Source organism: Lucilia sericata, unplaced genomic scaffold (assembly GCF_015586225.1).
Source record: "Lucilia sericata isolate MDLA Ls3-8-SP2 unplaced genomic scaffold, ASM1558622v1 Contig000331F_arrow, whole genome shotgun sequence".
Lineage (NCBI taxonomy): Eukaryota > Metazoa > Arthropoda > Insecta > Diptera > Calliphoridae > Lucilia > Lucilia sericata.
In genome coordinates this window covers 356,793-376,219 of record NW_023994352.1, presented here as the reverse complement: position 1 = coordinate 376,219, position 19,427 = coordinate 356,793, and the positions used below count along the sequence as shown (strand labels likewise).

Sequence of the window (19,427 nt, the reverse complement as noted above, 5' to 3'; positions counted from 1 at the left end):
CCTTTTAATATTATAATAAATCCATTTGTTGGTGGTCGAGTTGAAAAACTTCATCTCATCAGATTGGTATTATATCCCCAACAAATTATAGTTGAACGATCGCACGATTAACATTCCATCAAACAGATAAAGTCTATAATAAACCGGTAAACCATGTAAACGATATTTATGCAAAGCTTCAATAATATCTTATCAGAAAACTTGTCTTGAAACCATGAAGTTGTGGATCATGTGAGAAGAAGATCTAGTATCAGAATACAGTTTTTGGCTGACTGCATTATTGAGAGCTAAGTATTTATAACATGCGACTATTTCTAATCGCTTTAGATCTCAATCACAAAACAAATTAGGAAAACCTTCACTTGAAGAATGCAACTCTGTCGTAAAGAATTAATATCGCTGAGACGTCTAATAACATGATTAACACACTTAGTTTGAAAGGAGACTATACATATCTTACATAAGATCCGAAGGATTACATCTAGGCCACTATCGCTCCTGTAGTTTGTACCTTCACCAAAGTCTCTGGAGGGAATCAAACCCACGACCTACGTACTGACAAACTAGAACCCCAACCTACGGAAGAATTCTTACCGAAAGATCAATAGTTCGATGATCTGTTTGGCATGTTTATGAAACCAAAGATCCAAGTTTTATGTCTTCCATTTCACTCCGCAACATTGGCTCAAAAGCTTATTTGCGCAAACTTTCGTATACCAAAGGCACTGTTTGGGGAAGCAGTTTCTTTGAAACTAAGTCTGCAATTGATGGCTCCAAACTAAAACATTCTCAGTCGATAACTAAGACATTTAACATTTTTAGATGTCGATATGTAAGTAACTCTTCAAATTCGATATGCAACTCTACAAATCGCTTCAAAATCGAACAAACAGTAAATTTTTAAACTGGCCTCGTAATTATGTGTAATTGTATGGCTACAAAAGGAGCTCCTGTTTTGTTTTTGTAGTCGTTATAATGCTTATGTTTACTCTGGACTCTTAAATTGTTTTTGTTGCCGTTTTTTTTTTCTGCTCGTGCAAACTGTCATTAGTTGGTGTGAAATTTTGCAGAAATTCCAACAAATGAGCACAAAATGAAATGCAATTGTTTTTTATGCTTTCTCAGGAAAAGAGAGTAAATAACAAGATGAGTTATGAGATGAATTGTTGGCAAAAACAAAAAAACAAGTTTATAAAATACACGGTGCTCTTTTAAAAAGAGTATTTTAAATAATAAAACAAAAAGAAAAACAAAGATTATTGTGGGCATCACCTCCCCAAAAGCTATATAAGTGAGTATCTGTGTGTACGTTTAAGTGTACGAGTATGTGTAGAAAACTTTGGCGTTCTCTTTCTCGAATTGATTTTCTGGGCAAGTGTTAGAACGACACAACTGCTGGATTATTGTTTATGTTGTTTTCTTCTTATCGCTGTTGTTGTTGTTGCTGTGATTAGCTATGAATATTGAAATCCCCATTTATCGTTGTTATAGCCATCGTTGTCGGCGTCGTTGTAGTCGTCGTCATCGTCACCAACGACGACCGATGAATGACGCTGTTTTTTAGTTCAATCGACAATTATTATGAGTAAAACCTTCAACGCGTTACCGGCAATACGCGTTAACAACAAAATCAAAATCGTTCGTTTGTTTAAAAAAAAATACTAAATCTTAGAAAGAAATTAGAAAAAATCAGAACAGCAAAAAACGGTTGCTATATTTACGCGTTAATATGTTGTTTATTAAATTGGTGTTGTATGTAGAACGTGAACGCGTACGCCATTAATTGAAAACCCGCTAATTGTGACAAAACTTGTATAGAAAGCGTCAACTGTCAAAATATTACTTTACTTCAGTTAACAACTCTCCCCACACACTCACACTCATACAATCTCTTACATTTAAAAAATCCACACTTTGATAGTGAAACAAAGTGGAGAGTTTAAGTTAACAACAAAACGTGCGTGTCTTTTGGTGTATCTGTGTGTAAAGAGCGCGTGAGTGCGTGCGTATGTAATTTTAAAGTTTGTTCAAAAATTTCTCGACATTATACGCAAATAATTAACGATCATTGTGACCACTGCAATACGACCACCACCATTATCATCACTGTCAGTTGTTTGGAATTTAACCATCATCTGCAGCACATACACACATATACACTCAAAGAAAGATAATGGCGTTAACAGCTTGTCAATTGAAGCGAAACGGTTACGCTCCATTAGTGTAAACTAGTTTTAAATAAAATATCTAAACAAAACTGTGGTTAAACGACAAATTCTATTCAAATCGCCTCCAACCGACGGTTGACAACTTCATTGTTTTCAAATAACAGAAATAATTGGAAATTAAATCAATAATACTCCCTTAAAATGTGCCAAAAAATAAATTGAAAAACGCGTGTGAATGTGAAAAAGTGAATTTTTAAAAATATATAGCCAATTGGTATAGAATTGTTCTCATAGATTTGCCAATGGTCACGTGTACCCAACAACGCTTAACTATGCTGCCTTTGGTGCCGATTAATCCTTTCGTTGTAGCACATAAAATAACAAATCCGTCGGCCAATGCAGCAGCAGCCAAAACCAATTCGAGTACCTCCACCACCAACACCACCAATACGAGTTCAAACACTAAACCCAAACTAGCGTTTAGTATAGATGCTCTAGTGGGTGGCGGCGGTGGAGGAGGAGTTGTTAAAGATAGCTTTCGCTCGGTAGAATATTGTCCACCACAAAATTCGTCATTACATCCTACGATAGAGCCTCCTAAAAGAACATCTACCAGTCCAGTAAGATACTCAAGTAATAATGACTTAGCTGGTGTAGAACCTTTAGAATTAAGAAATTCTTGTAGAGATATTAAACCAAGCATATCACCCACATCTTCTCAGCAACGACAATCACCTGTGATAACCTCCAGCCAAGAATCGGGAACTCAAACACCCACTCGCGAGTTTAACAATTCGCCTTTGCGTGAACACACCCAATCACCCACACCAAATGATCTTGCACCAGCTGCCAGCAGTCGTTCGACTACTCCGCTACATTCTCCTCGTGAAACGGGTCAAGATGAGCAGAGAATATTTAAAACACAACTGCCTCCCGGCTTAGTAAGACCCTTTCCTTTACCTGCTCCAGGCAATATGCCACTAATAAGACCCCTACATAGTCCCCAAGATTCCGCAATCATAAATCATACCCCTTCCAGCAGTTTACTACCACCACCTCCCAATAACCCTGCTCTACCCGGCACTACTTCAAATCCTCATTTATTAGCGGCCCAATTTCAAATGGCTGCTGTTTTGGCTCATCATCAACAACAACAGCAGCAGCAACAACAACACAATCCAGCTGGTTCAAATATACCACCGCCGCCTCCTCATGCAGGTGGACCAGCACCACCTCCCCATTTACCACCTCATCTCATGCATACCCATCATTTGGGTATATTTCCTCCTCATGGGCCTCATCATCCGCCGTTTGGTAATCCTCATCTAATACGGGATACTTACCCCTTGTATCCCTGGCTACTGAGTCGTCATGGTCGCATATTCTCACATCGTTTTCCAGGTAATAATTCAAAACATCAAGAACATCAAAAATTCTAAATTATTATCTACTTTAACGATATGGTATGCATAAATATGTATATATTCATGTAGTATGTTTATCGATGTATAAATAAAACCCAACCCAGTTTTTTTTCATAGAGGTCGGAAATTAATTACATTTTAATTAAATAGTTTTGAGCGTCATTATAAAAATGTATTCTCTGTGTACTAAATACTACACCTAACAAAAAAACACGAAGTGATGTTGTTCATCAGTTTAGCCTAGAAAATATACAAAAACATTTTGTTAATTGGATTCAGTTTTCGGTAAAAATAAAACATTGTCTCTCCATATGTACATATGTATGTGCGTTTCTATGTATGAAAATCATTATTGTGTTGTTATGCTAATTAGCAATGTGATAAACGTAATTATCTTGATAAGTAATTTGAATTTCCAAATTGTTGCAACAATTGTCAATAATTTCTAAACAAAAATATTTTTGGAATTACCAAAAAAATTCGGCAATATTTAGCGATCACGCAAGAATTAAAAAAAAAATAAAGCACCAATTACATAGGACCACCAATTAAGCGATTCAGAAGTAATGATATTTCCATGGAACGATTTGGACTGACTTTTCGATATTTGTAAACAGATTGGTAAGCAGATTCAATAAGGTCTTTAATTCAAATTAGACAGATTGTTATATAATTGACCCTAAGACAAAAATAAACGTTATCGTAAAATAAACTATACGTTAATTTTCGTTGGGAACTTATGTTTTCTTCATACAATACAAAAGTGCTAAATTCGTCCTTTTCCCAATTTTTGTCCCCTTCTGAACCAACTTTTTTTAAGAAATTAAAAGCCTAAATCGAGAATATTTTCGCTTTGGAATAGACAAAAATAAATCTTCAAAAATCAAAAGCACAAAAGTACAAAATGTTTTTCGGCCTTTCTCCGCCCTTGGTCCCTTTTAATCAAACTGTCGAAAAATAACATAGCTTATTGACGCTTCTAGAAATAGATCTATCTATGTTCTAAATTTCAAGAAAATCACTATTATAACTGTTTAATTTAATAGTTTCGTTCTTGAGAAAAAGTACTATTTTTGTTAGCGATGCCCCAAATTTATTTGTTCGTTTTAAAACATGCCTCAGCATGTATTAGGGTTTTAAGTCAATTAATTAAAATTTAAAATACATAAATGTAACGAATAAACCGATTAATTTCTTTCAACTAGCCGTTTAATCGAAAAACTCATTGATCATTTAATATTATCGATTGATCACCTAATATTATATAGAATATGTTTTTATATGTTTTCAAAGTACTTGAGATGCTTCGTGCGATTCAGAAGTGATGATTTCGATACGGAAGACAAAGTTCGCTCAGGCCATTCAGAAGAGTTTGAAGACCAAGAGTTGGAATCATTACTTCACGATGATTGTTGTCAAACTCAACTCAATAGCTTGCTAAATAATTGAGAGCTACTCAAGTAGCAATTTCAAAAGCTTTGCGTGTAGTTTCCCTTTAGCCCCCCGTAGATCCGCGCCTGAACCCAAAAAAAAAGATGATTTTACATGTCCGAAACATAATTTTTAACCTTTTTGGGACGCTATAACAGCGCCAAGACAATAAAATGACGTATGCCGTCTTTAAAATAAAGGTTTAACATCTGACATGTCTTCTTTCTTCTTCGAGAGATCTTTACCATAAGCTTGAAAAGTCATGGTTTTCGGTATATTCATGGTATTTTTACCCTACTCTACTATAGTGCGGAGGGTATTATGCTTTGTAAATATTGTTTATAATGAACAAAAATATTGAATGTTCCAAGCGACTCAAAATCTCTTTCTGACTCGATTTAAAGATGTTTGTCTGCCCATCAACTTCAACAGATGATAACTCAGCAATTACAGCAGAAAAGTATACTTTGGTCTCAGGGTTAAAAATTTGTCGGCTAACCCCCATTATCTCAATGTCTGGTTATATTTTATCGTAAGGTTAAATTGACAGTTTTCATACAAAAATTATTTTAACCGGCAGAATATCTACCGGTTAAACGATTACCGGAGTTGGTGTTAACGGGGGTAAGCAGCATAATCGACACCAAAGACAGATATACATAGCTCTAGGGTAATTTGAAGGGACCAAAAGGGTTCTGTAATCTGTAACGTTACTGTTGTGTATGAAGCAATCATAGGCTGAAAACTCCCAATATAACATCACAAGGCTCGGCCACATGTTGTAATACTTTATTCTGCATTACTTCAGTATAGTATATCTAAAATTAGCTTGATTCATTCTTGACCTCAAAATGTGAGTTCGTTTGTCGCGGAATCCTTCTTATCTGGCCAGAAAGGTGGATAAAGGTCGTAGCTAACAATGGCCAGGCAATACTTGGTTTCGAATGGTTTCCTTGGTTTCGATTAATTTTGGCCCTATATAGTCTTTATTGTTTCTAATATTGTTTTCTAACATAAAAGGGAAATTTCTACATATTCCCACTTTTGTTTCGCCTGATCAAAACTGAACTATTATGAATTGTGCGTAAACAACCCATTCACAATAGTTGTGAACTATCTACAAAATCACACAGCAAAAATTCATGATGGATGGAAGATTAGCGGGAGGATACATTTGTTTAAGGAATGAGGGAAAAAATAGTGAAATTTTATTCACGATATCGATAATAAGATTGAAAGCCTTGAATTATTACGGAATACTAAAGTCAAATCCGTAATGGTGAACGAAAAATTCAGTTGACTTCAGAAAATACTTGTTACAAATTTGGTGTCAGCTTTATTTTTTAAAATTCCGTTGTTTTCCGTAGTTTTTTTCTGGAAAACGAATATGGGCTAAACGATTTTTTCAGTTACAGCAACAAACATACATATGGGCAATTCCATACGATTGTATGTGACGTTCGTACGTATAGATTTGGTAAAAATAGGAGTACTTGAAAAACAATTTTGTCATTCTGCTCCATTCAGAGAATACTATATTTGCAAAAGCAATCATCCCATTCGGAAACTTGTTTTCCAAAATATGGATTAAAATATGACGATATCATACGTGACGAAAAGCGGAAGTGTTTTTAAAGTACATGTAAATATTTACGAATATCTGCGAATTCTGTAGGGGTATCTTTTTTGTTTTAATTTCTTATCCTATGGTACATATTTTTCATTTGCAATCCATAATTTTTAAATAAAAAAAAAATTAATATAATTTTATAATGAACGTTTTTTAATATCGTACGTGACACATCGTATGTAACAGATTTTTCTCCTGAATTTTTTTTAGGTTATAAAATATATATTTTGGAAATATATGCACACACACACCTCAACAAATAAAAAGGAGTAGGAAAGTGCAGTCGGACATGGCCGACCTACATATATGTTTAAGCAATTTATAGATAAAAATAAAAAAGTTATATGGCGAATTAGGTCAAATATTTTTATTCATATAAAACTTATTTGTGACAAATTTTATTATAATATTAGTGCTTATAAATGAGTTACGGACGTTTAAGTGTATTTCTGAAGTTAAACTTTGAATGGAACTAGGGTCAAATGAGTTCTAATCTTTATGAAAATCGGCATAATGGTTAAGACTTATATACATTTTAGATCTGCCGATTTTGGAAGGGATAGTATTATAATTTACAGAATTATGAGCTAAAAAGTGATATTTGCGAGTCCGTTTGTATGGGGCGAGGTGTAAAAATAGACCGATTTCCAAAATTTTTAACTGTCTTCGTCTTTGATGCTACAAACGATCATACACCAAATTTTGTTGAATTATCTTCAAAAATGCAAAAGTTATGGGGGTTTTATTTTTTCAGTCGTAGTTTACCTTTTCATGGAATTGCCCATATGTGCAATATCCCTATATTCGTAAATGATTAATAAAATTATTGGTTATTTAAAATACTTGTTTGGGAATTTTTAGAAAACGGGACATTAAAGGGATCTCCTAAAGAATTTCTATACTCTTTTGGAGTTTTAAACAAACAACACTTTAATATATAAATGTATTAGACATAATTTGATCTTTAACATAATTATAAATTAAACCACGAATAAATAATTTAACGTTTATATGTATGTAGTTATGTATATGATTTGGAGTATATTTTTACGCATATCTAACTTTTTCGTAAAAAATATTTAATTTTCTAGCTGCTGCTCATCTTTTTTAGTTTTTTTTTTTCGTTCTTGTTCTGTTCATGCTCTTCATAACACAAGGCAATTCGAGCAAACACTAATGCATTTTTAATTGAGGTTTTATATTGTATTTTGTGGCTGCCAGTACGCCACGCCAAAGATACATCCAACAACAACAATAGTAATAATAAAAAAAAAAAAATACAACACAAGGTGTATTTATTGCGTTTTTATACGTTCGCGTTTGTTAATTTTTTTAGATCTTTTAAGGCTTAGTTGTTGTTGTTGTTGTTTGGTAGGGATTGTTGGTTACGTGTATATAAATATTTTGGTTTAAACTTTATCATTTATTATTATTTGTTTTTGTTGTTTGTGTGTGCATATGTGTTTTTAACTAAATGATAATGTTTATTATGTTTAAATTATTATTATAACATCAGTCACATCAAATTAGTAGTTGTTCTTTATTGAAGAGTTAAATGTTGATTAATGTGTATTTTCCATTAATTAACTGAGAAAGAGAGAAGAACATTGGGAAAGTACAATGACGACGTCTGCAAAGTTTTTAAATAAGTTGTAATTATTATTAAGGAATATACATATGTTGTAAATTTTCTATTTAAACTCGTTATATAGTATGATTGAGAGATCTACTACATTAACTATTTATTGATTTTATTGTTTCTTTAGTAATTTTCTTAAAAGAGTTATCAGTTTTGTAATTAAGGGCGTTTTTAACGTTGCAGCTGATTTAAAATTGATATATTTTATGAAAATAATCATTAATCGTAATTAGCAATATGTTGATGAACTCTTTCATGGTGAAACTAAGTTTCGAAGGCGTTGCCGATTTTAAGGTGTTTTCTTTAATGATAAATCGAAATTTAGTTGTTCTAAAAATCCTTTAGGTGATGTTCGATTTTCAATCTATAAATCATCATGGAATGTTGAAACATTTTAAAGCTAAAGATTTAAAATTATTATATAATATTTTTACTTTAAAGCTATAATATATAATTTTCAATACCTTCCAGTCGTTATCTCAGATAAACTCAGAATAAGTGCACATTGTCACTCAAAATTTTAAAAATGAGGGATTTTTTATCTCTATACTCAACTCTTTATTTTGCAAATTTTGTAAAAATCGAATCAGAACTTTGGGTATTATTATCTTGTTGTTCCTGAGGGAAAAACTTTCAGTTAATACAGCTGTCGCTGGGTTGACAAACTTTGGCCGAGTATGACTCGGGTCGTTCCGGAGCGAAGACTCAATTGTCGTGGAAATGATCGACATTTGTTGCAACCGATCTGATCGACATTTGTAAATGTGAGTTACTATGGTTTTGTATTGATATCTCCAGTTTTAAGCAAAACAACATTTCTTAACTTAACTTAAGACCCAATAAATTTGGCCCATATATGAATTTGTCAAAATATAAGCCGAATTGTTAGGATTTCTTTTGTAGGATAACATATGAGCCATATTTCCAAACGAGAGAGACTTCTTTGTATATAATCTCCAACTACTTTGGCTCTATGATCCCCAATGTCCCGCAATAAAAGCACAGACCCGACGTCATATGTATGTCTATGAACAAAATCTAGGTCTAAACTATTTTTAACACACAAAAATACATCTCAGATGATATTGGAAATGTCTTTATTATACACTTAGTCCAAAAAAAACAATTCCTGTAAAACCTCCGAATTTTCGATACCTTTGTTTAATCTTCATCTTAAACGGCAGATGTTTCGATATTTTAATTAAAGGTTTAGTACGAAATAAGCGTCAGCAACTAATTAGGGCAAAATGTACCTCCCTAGCTCTCCCTACTGAGCTCCCCGGGGGCATGTTACCTTGGTGAAATCTCCACCTTGGTGTTATTGCAATATCCCGGGGAAAAGAGGTGCTAATACCTCTAATCTGCCGGGACTATAAACTGGTGATGATCAAATGTATCCTCGGGCTTTCCTTGGAATGATTTGACAACCAGAGTACCATATAATCTGGCACTTCGGGTGGCCAGTTGCCCGCTGGACTTGTCCTGACTGGTCAGTTGGTTGAGGTTCCTTCGGGATCCACGTAGTGACTGTGGTTTATACCCAAATTCACGGGGAGAGAATGTATCTCTTACTCTTCGCGTAGTAGAGCGCCAGTATATGTTATGGAATTTTTAGGTTGGAAGTTGCCTGTTATTCCGAAGATCTTCTTTATGGTCTGAGATTGGAACTGATGTAATTTGTTGAACGATCGGGAAAGACTCCTCTGCCCGACAGCAGACTAGTACTAATTTATTAGACATTTTACTTCAGGGAAGTTCTCGGTGCTGTTGCCATCTCAACAGAATTTATATTGATTGTTTCATGCTACGCGAATTATGGTTGGGCCCACCACTCAACTTGTCGGGGCAATTATTTGGTTCGAATTGACTTTGAAATTTCTATATCCTTTGTCACATTATCTGACATACAGAGGGATCCTGATTTATTCGCTGGATATTTCAGAATACCAACTACGTCACTAGGTGCTGTTGCCGAATCAACAGAGCAATCTCAGTAGTGTGGTTGCGCGAGCTTTAAGAGGTTAAGAAATGCACTGGAATGGGTCATTTGTTGATGGGGATTGCATTTTAAATAATGCAATCTTTCATGGCATCATAAGGGTGGTCACCTTCCGGTATACCGGAAGATTGATTTCACCTGATGTTGGGGTAGTCCCTTCTATTGACTTCAGACCAGTGATTGCTTTTTCCTTGTCTGGGTTTGCATTATGATTGATCCCATGCTGTCTATCATTCCGCAACGGGGCTACAATGGCAAGAGATTAGATAGCTCGAGTTCTTCAGCAAAGTGCATGTACATGGACTGGCTCAGCCATCTACAAAAATTGCCACCTGAGTTCTTCATAGAAGGATTCAGGGGCGCGTGGTAGACCGTCTATAGTCCTCCCAGTGGATGAAAAAGACCACCGTGAAATAAGGCCGTCAAGGCAGGTGTTCACGTTAAGCACTCGATATTCTCCCTACTGGACGCTATCTTGCGAAAAACGTATTGGTTTTATATAAGAACAAAGATTTATCATATAGTTTGATTCATAATTTTTTGTGTACAGTTGGAAAACATCGTTGAAAAATTTCACATTTCTAGGTTCCTTCATTAAAAACCTTAGGCTTCAAATACAATTTTGATACATTTTTCTAAATTAATTTAATAATTTCAATATCTAAAAGTAATTGAAGATCCTTTCAAAAAAAATTCCATTATGTTTTAATTAAAAACTTCAACACGCAACTCTTTCTTCTCTCCTCATCAAACCCTTTTCAAATATAATATTTAAAAATATACCAAGAACAAAATATAATAATAATGAACTATTTAAACTGATGTAAATGTTAATTAACAATAAATAAATTCATATGAATGTGTGTAATTCCAAGAATAGTTAGATGAATTTCTACTTAATTACAAATGAGTTATAAAAAAAAAAACAACAATAACACAAAAATTCAAACAATTATAAAATAAATTTACAAAAAAAACATTTCAAGAGTATTGTTGGTTTTAGTAAGAGTAAAATAATATTCCCAAAGGTGTCGGTTAAATCGGATTAACATAAATATGGGGTAAAATAATAATAAATAAAAAACAACAACAATAAATTATTAGAAAACAAGGTGTATATATATGGAACATCAACGAGTCGTTATAAACGTACATACTACTCATATTAATATGATTTTATTTCATTACACTTTATTTTTATTTGTTTTCAAACTCTTTAAATATGAAGAAATAAAACCCTAAGAATACAAAAAAGGTTCAATATTAACTGACGATACTCTGCCACAAACAACAAAAAAAAAAACAACTCTTCTTCCAACGGCGCAAAACAATGAAACGCCTTTTAATTCAACAATCGATCTTCTTTCTTCTGGCGCAAATGCACGGCAGGGTCTCAACGCAGGCGCATTAAGATCTAAAAGCATTGGTTTCGGGGGTTACTGCTGCTGCCGACTGACTACTCACCTCAAACTACAAACAACTAATAATTCTAAGAAATTTTATTAAATTAAAAAAAAAGAGCAGCAGTAGAAGAAGTACAAAAAGAAGAACTAAAAAATAAATAAATGATGTTTAGCGGTGATGACGGTAGTCAATCAAATAAGTCAAGAAAACAGGCATATAAAATAATAATAATAATAATCAAGTAGGTGATGCCTCTTTTTTTGTTTTGTTCGATCAAAAATGTATGATTATTTAGAAGATTAATTCAACTAATTATAATTATTTTTCAATTTAGGTTTAAATAATTAACTGACATGTAAAGTATCTGAAAAGTGATGGATACAAGAATATGCATTGATGGGTATAAATTTTAGAAAACATTAATATGTATTTGTTTATTAATTTAAAACATCGTTTTATAAAAGAACTAGCTATAACCAGTGTGCTTTGCTACCCCAAAAACAATATAAATAAAAATTCCACTTTACGACTTTTTTAGAATTTTTTCTCTAAAATCTCCTGATATAAGTGCGATTCTATGTATTTGTATCATATGGAAGGTGCCACGCCAGCGATTGCATTTTCACCTATTTTTTCCAAATGTTAGTATGGATTTTATTTAATGTTACCCATGCAACATATGAAGATTATAGGTCTAATAGATTCCCAGATATATGAATTTTCAATTTAATTTACATATATAGAAGGTGTCAAGTCCTCTGTTTAAAGTCCTTCCAAATGTTATTCGTGCAAAATTTATGGATTCTAGCTCTAATAATGTCTCAGATATAATTTATATGGGAGGTGTCACGCCCCCTGTAGCAAATTCACCTATTTTTTTTTCAAACCTATAATGTTACACATGCAAAATTTGAAGATTCTACTTCTAATAGTTTCCCAGATATACGAATTTTTGTATTCAATTCATATAGGAGGTGCCACGCCTCTCCCACATGGTTGTTGTCGTTGCACCACGACCCTGTTTAAAATCTTTTGTGCACCCTTAAGTTCACCATAACAGGTGTAATTAACGCATGAAAATAACAGGTTTGACTGATGAGAGGTTGAATATATCCTTCGGGGCTAGTGAAGCAGCACCCAAGAGTCTAGCTAGACGTGATTGTTACACAATATGTGTTCAGAGGTTTCTTCCTGACAGCCACAAAATCTGCTTAATTTTGATATATGAGACCACAGTGTCCCGTGAGTAATACCGTTAGTATTCTAATATCGTTTTTGTTAAGCGATAAAATCTTCTGAAATTTTCCCTTAGATAGCGTAATTAAGCGCTTTGTCTGTCTAAGCCCTGTGGTAGCTTTCAGTGACGAGCAAATTCCGATTCGACCCACGATTCGCATCTTTCTCTGACATACCACTGTGGGATACCAAAGTATAGTTCGGGACGATAAATGAGACGCTCCTGTTTGCTAGGGAGTCCGCCTAGCTCTAATAGTTTCCTAGATAAATTAATTTTTGTAATAATTCATATTGAAGGTGCCACACCCACTATATCCAGTCCGACCGTACAAAATTTGCAATTGCAGTTTCTGAAACTAGTTTTAATACAGTTTAATATATTTTATGTGTGGGCGCGCCACATTGCCCACTTGAATATTCCAAATAAAGAGTAGCGTATAGGTCCTTTCAGACATAGAGGAAGATACTTTGAATACCGTTTAGCAGTCTATAGAATTCTAACCAACCAGCAAACCGATATTTAAAGAGCCAAGAAAAAGTTCTGTATTAGACACTAGGGGACAAGTACCGAATACAGTTGTTTAATTTAAAGCAAGTATTTTGCGAGAAACACTCTGAATATGCGACAAAATATATTCTTTTGGCGAGGAGTGTAAAGTTACCAGAAAGGTGGTAACCTCTTCCCATCTTTCTGGCAACATTGGTTAACTATTTATTCCTTGTCCTTGCAAAAGCTAAGGGAAACTCCCTGCCTGCAGTTAACAAAACTTTAACAATATTTGAAACCCAAACTCCACAAATATACAATTCAATTTGCAAATTAAAGCTTTTGATAAGTATTTTTGCAAATCAGCAGTAAATGAATTTGATTTCACTGCTGAAAAACCAATGAACGAAAGAAGAAGAAAAAAAGGCAACAATCAGCACTTACGTGCCACAATCTGTAACACCCAATATACCACCACCAACAGTCTACTGGTATTTTATAAACAGACAAATGTAACAATGGAATGATCTCTCTGGATCTGGCTGGTTAAGAAGTGTGTTCATAAATATGTTTTTATTTTTCGTTATATTTTTCTTTCATATTTTCTGTTGTTGTTGTTTGGTATATTTAAACAATGGATTTTGGTGTTGTTGTATTTGTATTTGTTAGTTTTGCATTCAATATTCTTCATATTTTGTGCCTACCAGAAGAGTATATCACGATTTATAATGTTTCGTAGGGTTTATGAACAAAAAAAAATTTTGTGCAAAATACACTGAAAGAAAAGGGTGAAATAGAAGCAGTTTAAGGATTGGGGGAAACTCGAAAACAAGTTGGGGTATAGTTTGGAAGGATCTTAATGTTTTCTCTCTCTCTCTATCTGACTGCCGGCTTCTTCCGACTTTGAACTGAAGGATGGTAGATACTTAAATCTTCAAATAAAAACAATTTCGTAAATTTGGTTAAGAATATATAAGAATATATAACACTTAAATAGTTGTACATTTGTCAAGTACTATACAGCCGTTAACGGATTAATTCTCGTCCTGAATGTGTTATTCAGTATATGTATGTTATGTAAATAACAATCTTTTCTCTATGTGTATTTATGTTACAAAAAAGTAGCTCATAGGATTTTATTTTTTTCGATTTTTTTCTTCGTTTAAGAAGAAAATAAAATTTCAATTGAGCGGATATTTGTATACTGATAAGACACATTAAAAAGTCAACCCGGCTACTGTTCGTTTGTGCATATTTGCCGCATAATTTTCCTTTTTTTTTTTGTTCTTTCTTATTTGAGACCATTGGCATTGATGATGTTTGTCGATTGGTTGATTGAAAATTCTAGGAAACCATTCATTGCTGCCTTAACAAGGAGCTCTATGGAATGCTCATGAGAATAATAAATATTGTACAAACAATCAACGGATGCAAATAAGCAAACAAGACACACACACACACACAAACCAAGAAGAAAAAAAATATAATAATAATTTGTAAACATTTCGTTTAAAAAGCATTTCTTCTTTTAAAACATTATTCGCGCAGCATGATCAAATAATTGTTTAACAAATGGCTAAATAATGATGCATACTTACAAGGTTTAATGGGATTTTTGTGGTTAAAATATTAATTGATTTTAGTAAAAAATATTTAAAAAGTTTATCGAAATTTAATTTTACAAAATATGTTGCTTTATAAAAGGCAACATTTAGCAAATTTTACCTTTTAAAATCTTAATTTAACTAATAGTATTAAAAGTAAATCTAAATCTTTCTATCAACTATTAAAATTGCTTTATTAAACAAAAAAATACCTCATATGTACATGTATCTAATATATAATACCGCTCGCTTTTTATTTTATTATGTCATTTATAGTGAATTATATACCGACATGATTATGACATAAACTGATGTCTGTAATCTCCTTCGTAGGTGTTTTGTAAACTGGCATAAATAAATCTTGATTTTTTTCCATAAGATTTTCCCTACTTGCTGCTGCTTAGCATCATTTTAAAAAACCATTTAAAAATTAATTAATTCAAAATAGTACTTCATTTTTTGCTGTTGCTTTCGTTTTAGGTTTCCTCTTGCAACCATTTCGCAAACCGAAACGTGTACGTACTGCATTCTCACCCACGCAACTGTTAAAATTGGAACATGCATTCGAAGAGAATCACTATGTGGTTGGAGCTGAACGCAAGCAGTTAGCACAAAATCTAAGTCTAACCGAAACGCAGGTAAATTTGAATTTTTAAGAAATAAACAAAATAAAGTAGTAGTTTGTTATATGAAGTTTAAATGTGTTCATTAAATTGAATAAACTCCATAAAATTCAATAAACCAATTAATTGGTTTACTTTATTACTTTTTTTAAGACAAAATAAAAATCCATGTTGGCCTGCATAAGGCCCTAGAAATGTAAATTAAAGTTTAATGATGGAAACTTTGGAAAGTGTTAGCCGTCGGCAATTACAAAATACCGATATTAAATCGGACCTGGGAAGAGAGTAACAAATGAATTCTCTAACTATTTTTACGCAAGAGTCTAACCGATTTAGGCGTCGAAAATTCAGTACTGTAGTACTTTTTTTCAGTACTTTTTGATATTGAAAAATACCATGTTACCCCCACAACATTTTCGGTACTTTATCTAACTTATAAAATATTGATAAGTAGTCCACATAGAACAATATAGTCTAGTCTATAATCTAGTCTAGTCTAGTCTAGTCTAGTCTATAGTCTAGTCTATAGTCTAGTCTATAGTCTAGTCTATAGTCTAGTCTATAGTCTAGTCTAGTCTAGTCTAGTCTAGTCTATAGTCTAGTCTATAGTCTAGTCTATAGTCTAGTCTATAGTCTAGTCTATAGTCTAGTCTATAGTCTAGTCTATAGTCTAGTCTATAGTCTAGTCTATAGTCTAGTCTATAGTCTAGTCTATAGTCTAGTCTATAGTCTAGTCTATAGTCTAGTCTATAGTCTAGTCTATAGTCTAGTCTATAGTCTAGTCTATAGTCTAGTCTATAGTCTAGTCTATAGTCTAGTCTATAGTCTAGTCTATAGTCTAGTCTATAGTCTAGTCTATAGTCTAGTCTAGTCTATAGTCTAGTCTATAGTCTAGTCTATAGTCTAGTCTATAGTCTAGTCTACAGTCTAGTCTATAGTCTAGTCTATAGTCTAGTCTATAGTCGAGTCTATAGTCGAGTCTATAGTCGAGTCTATAGTCGAGTCTATAGTCTTCAAACTTCAAACCATAAAATGGAGTGAACCTCAGGCCAGTTTCAGATGTATGAAATAGTATCGAATGCTACTGTTGCGGAAGTCAAGAAAAATGGAAAAGTAAACATAGTTCAAGTAGATAGACCGAGTAAATCTGAGGCTGAAATTACTATGAACAGATTTCTGCTTTTGAAGAAGAAGAACTCGAGCATTTTGAGTTAGACGGCGGAAATAGTTTTTTTTTTTAATTGCTTCCGAGGACTTGGAGAACTCAGTCCTAATTACGGTCAGCTTCAGAGCAACAATAAAAAATATTATGGAATTAGAGCAGTGGATTACTCTAATTGGAAGAGCATTCATAAATGAAATAGATCAGAGTAAAAATGGATCATAATTGGTTTAGAATCTTTCCAATCACCATAACTTTTCAGGATGTGATCTAATGTCGACTCAATCGTTACCATAGAGATATATAAGAGTACATATAAAACTTTCGTTTTTTTTGGGATCCTCTCCAATAGTGATCTATTGCACCGCTTTATGTGTTTTATAATCAGGGTTGGTCCAGCTTTAGGTCAGAATTCTGAAGAAAAAAGCAAAAATAACAATAATTATGTACATAGAGCAGCGGATTGGGCTGTTTGAACAAGCACGTATAAGAGAAATGAATTATATTAAGGATTATTCCAGCCAAGTTCTCTTTCCTTTCAGGATCTTAATCCGACTTGTTAAACAGTTTGAAAACGCAACAACTGAAATTTTAAAGTTTGACCTTAAATTTGCCCATAACTGGTCTCCCTTAATTATCCAATATACCAACAATAGAAGGCGGCATAAAACCCATATTTAAAACCATTCACATACCTGTTTAACTAACTGCTATCAGCTCCATCAATAAATACCCATAAAATAATGGCAAATTTAGAATTAAAAACCCATACACTACATTCTTCTCATCAATTGTATTGTATGCAGAAATAAACAAACATCAACATCATAGTTCTAGTAGTCATCGGAACAAAAGTAGGAAAAAAGAGTGAAATAAAGTAAATGTTCTTGCCAACCGTTAAGTGATTGCATGTCAACTGGTCGTTAACTGGGCTTAAGTGGCTTGAATTATTAGGTTTAGCATAGTAGTAGTTACTACCCCTTTGCATCCCTCAACTAAGGGATGTTGTTTTGTTGAAGAAAATTGCCAACAGCAAAAATGACTCCTGACACCCTTTAATGCCTTATGCTTAGTTTAACTGCCACCAAAGTGTATGTCAGTTTGCTTGCCTCGGTACGGCTGTTTAGAATGACTGGTATGTCGGTTTCAAAGGGGTTGGTGGTACGTAAGTGTTTCTGTGTATGTGCATGGAAGGAAAAATGTTAAATTGGAAGAAAATTACAGTTGCCCAATATAGGTAAACGCCTGTTAAATATCACGTTACGTTACCATTATTAAGTGAGAATTTACATGGCAATAATTCACCTACTCCGCACAGCACAACTTCAACGGCAAAGTACTCTTCATGTTGAGAAACATTAGCCGTAAATTGTTTAAAAGTTTAGTTTATTAGGTGGGGCATTATGTTGAATTTAAGGCCTTAAAATATTATAGCCAAGCAACTAATGAGAGCTATTTAAAAAATATCGTTGTTTATCATAAAATCTCTCACACTAACTACATACGTATATTTTTTCAATGTTGTTTTTTTTTTATTCTAGGTTAAAGTGTGGTTTCAAAATCGTCGCACCAAACACAAGCGCATGCAACAAGAGGGAGACAGTGATTCGAAAAGTCAAAAGGGCAGTCAATCTGGTGATAATGAGGGTAAAAACGATAGCAGTCAGACTAGTTTTGAGGACCAAGATGACTTGGACATGGCTGATGGTGAGGTAGATGATGAGGAAGAAGACGAAGTCATCGATATGGATGACTATGATGATCATGAAATGGATGCTGAGGAAAGAAAGCGTATGACAGAACATTTTCAAGAAATGCAAAATCGTCATTTTGCTCACAGTCAAATGTTTCAGCAACAAAGTCAACAGCATCAGCAGTTTTTACAGCAACATTTCTTGCAACAACAACAGCAACACCAGCAGCAGCAACAGCAATTATATGCTCAAAGTGAACATTTACGACAGCAACAATTGCAACAAAATCAAGAACGTCAGCAGCCATCACAACAACAACAACAAACGCCTGCACAAAAACACTAGCCACTTAATGAAATACTTAAATGAAATTAAATTTTAAAATTCTAGGCAAATTTTTCTAATTAAAACAATAAGGGTATTCACTTGGCGTGAATTTTTCTTAGGATCATCTTCACAATTTTTATCATTGTATTTTAATAATTTAAATTTGTACTTGTACAATTTAATAATAACAAATATGTTTGTATGTCTTATAGTTTTAGCTTTTTTTTTGTAGAAATTTTGAAGATTGTCCTTAGAGTTGTATTTAAATTTTTTTGTAAATATTGTATTTAATAAAATATTTAAGTAAAAGAAAAATGTTAAATACAGAAAAAAACATTATTACAAAATATGTTTTTAGTTCCTTTTAAGAAATATTAACTGTATATTATTTATTTCAATAAAAAACTATTGTTCTGAAAATAATTTATAAAAAGTTTTTAAAAATAAATTATAAATTTAAAAAAAAAAACATCTGTTTCCTAACGAGAAAACATCTATGTATTTAAACAAATAAATTTTGTACAAAATTCATTTATTGAAAATTGAAGTAAAAGTTTTAATTGCAGAGGAAACGATATCTGATTAGATATTTTAATCAG

General features: G+C 33.1%; 1 protein-coding gene across 1 annotated transcript; it reads left to right on the top strand.

Annotated features, from left to right (window-relative positions):
* The first annotated feature begins 1,593 nt into the window (after positions 1 to 1,593).
* Positions 1,594 to 19,061, top strand: LOC119603722 (homeotic protein empty spiracles). Its single transcript, XM_037955875.1, has 4 exons — positions 1,594 to 2,223; positions 2,333 to 3,569; positions 15,503 to 15,660; positions 18,349 to 19,061. The coding sequence occupies exons 2-4, from the start codon at positions 2,471 to 2,473 to the stop codon at positions 18,844 to 18,846; spliced, it is 1,755 nt and encodes a 584-aa protein (XP_037811803.1). The 5' UTR covers positions 1,594 to 2,223; positions 2,333 to 2,470; the 3' UTR covers positions 18,847 to 19,061.
* The last annotated feature ends 366 nt before the right edge of the window (positions 19,062 to 19,427 follow it).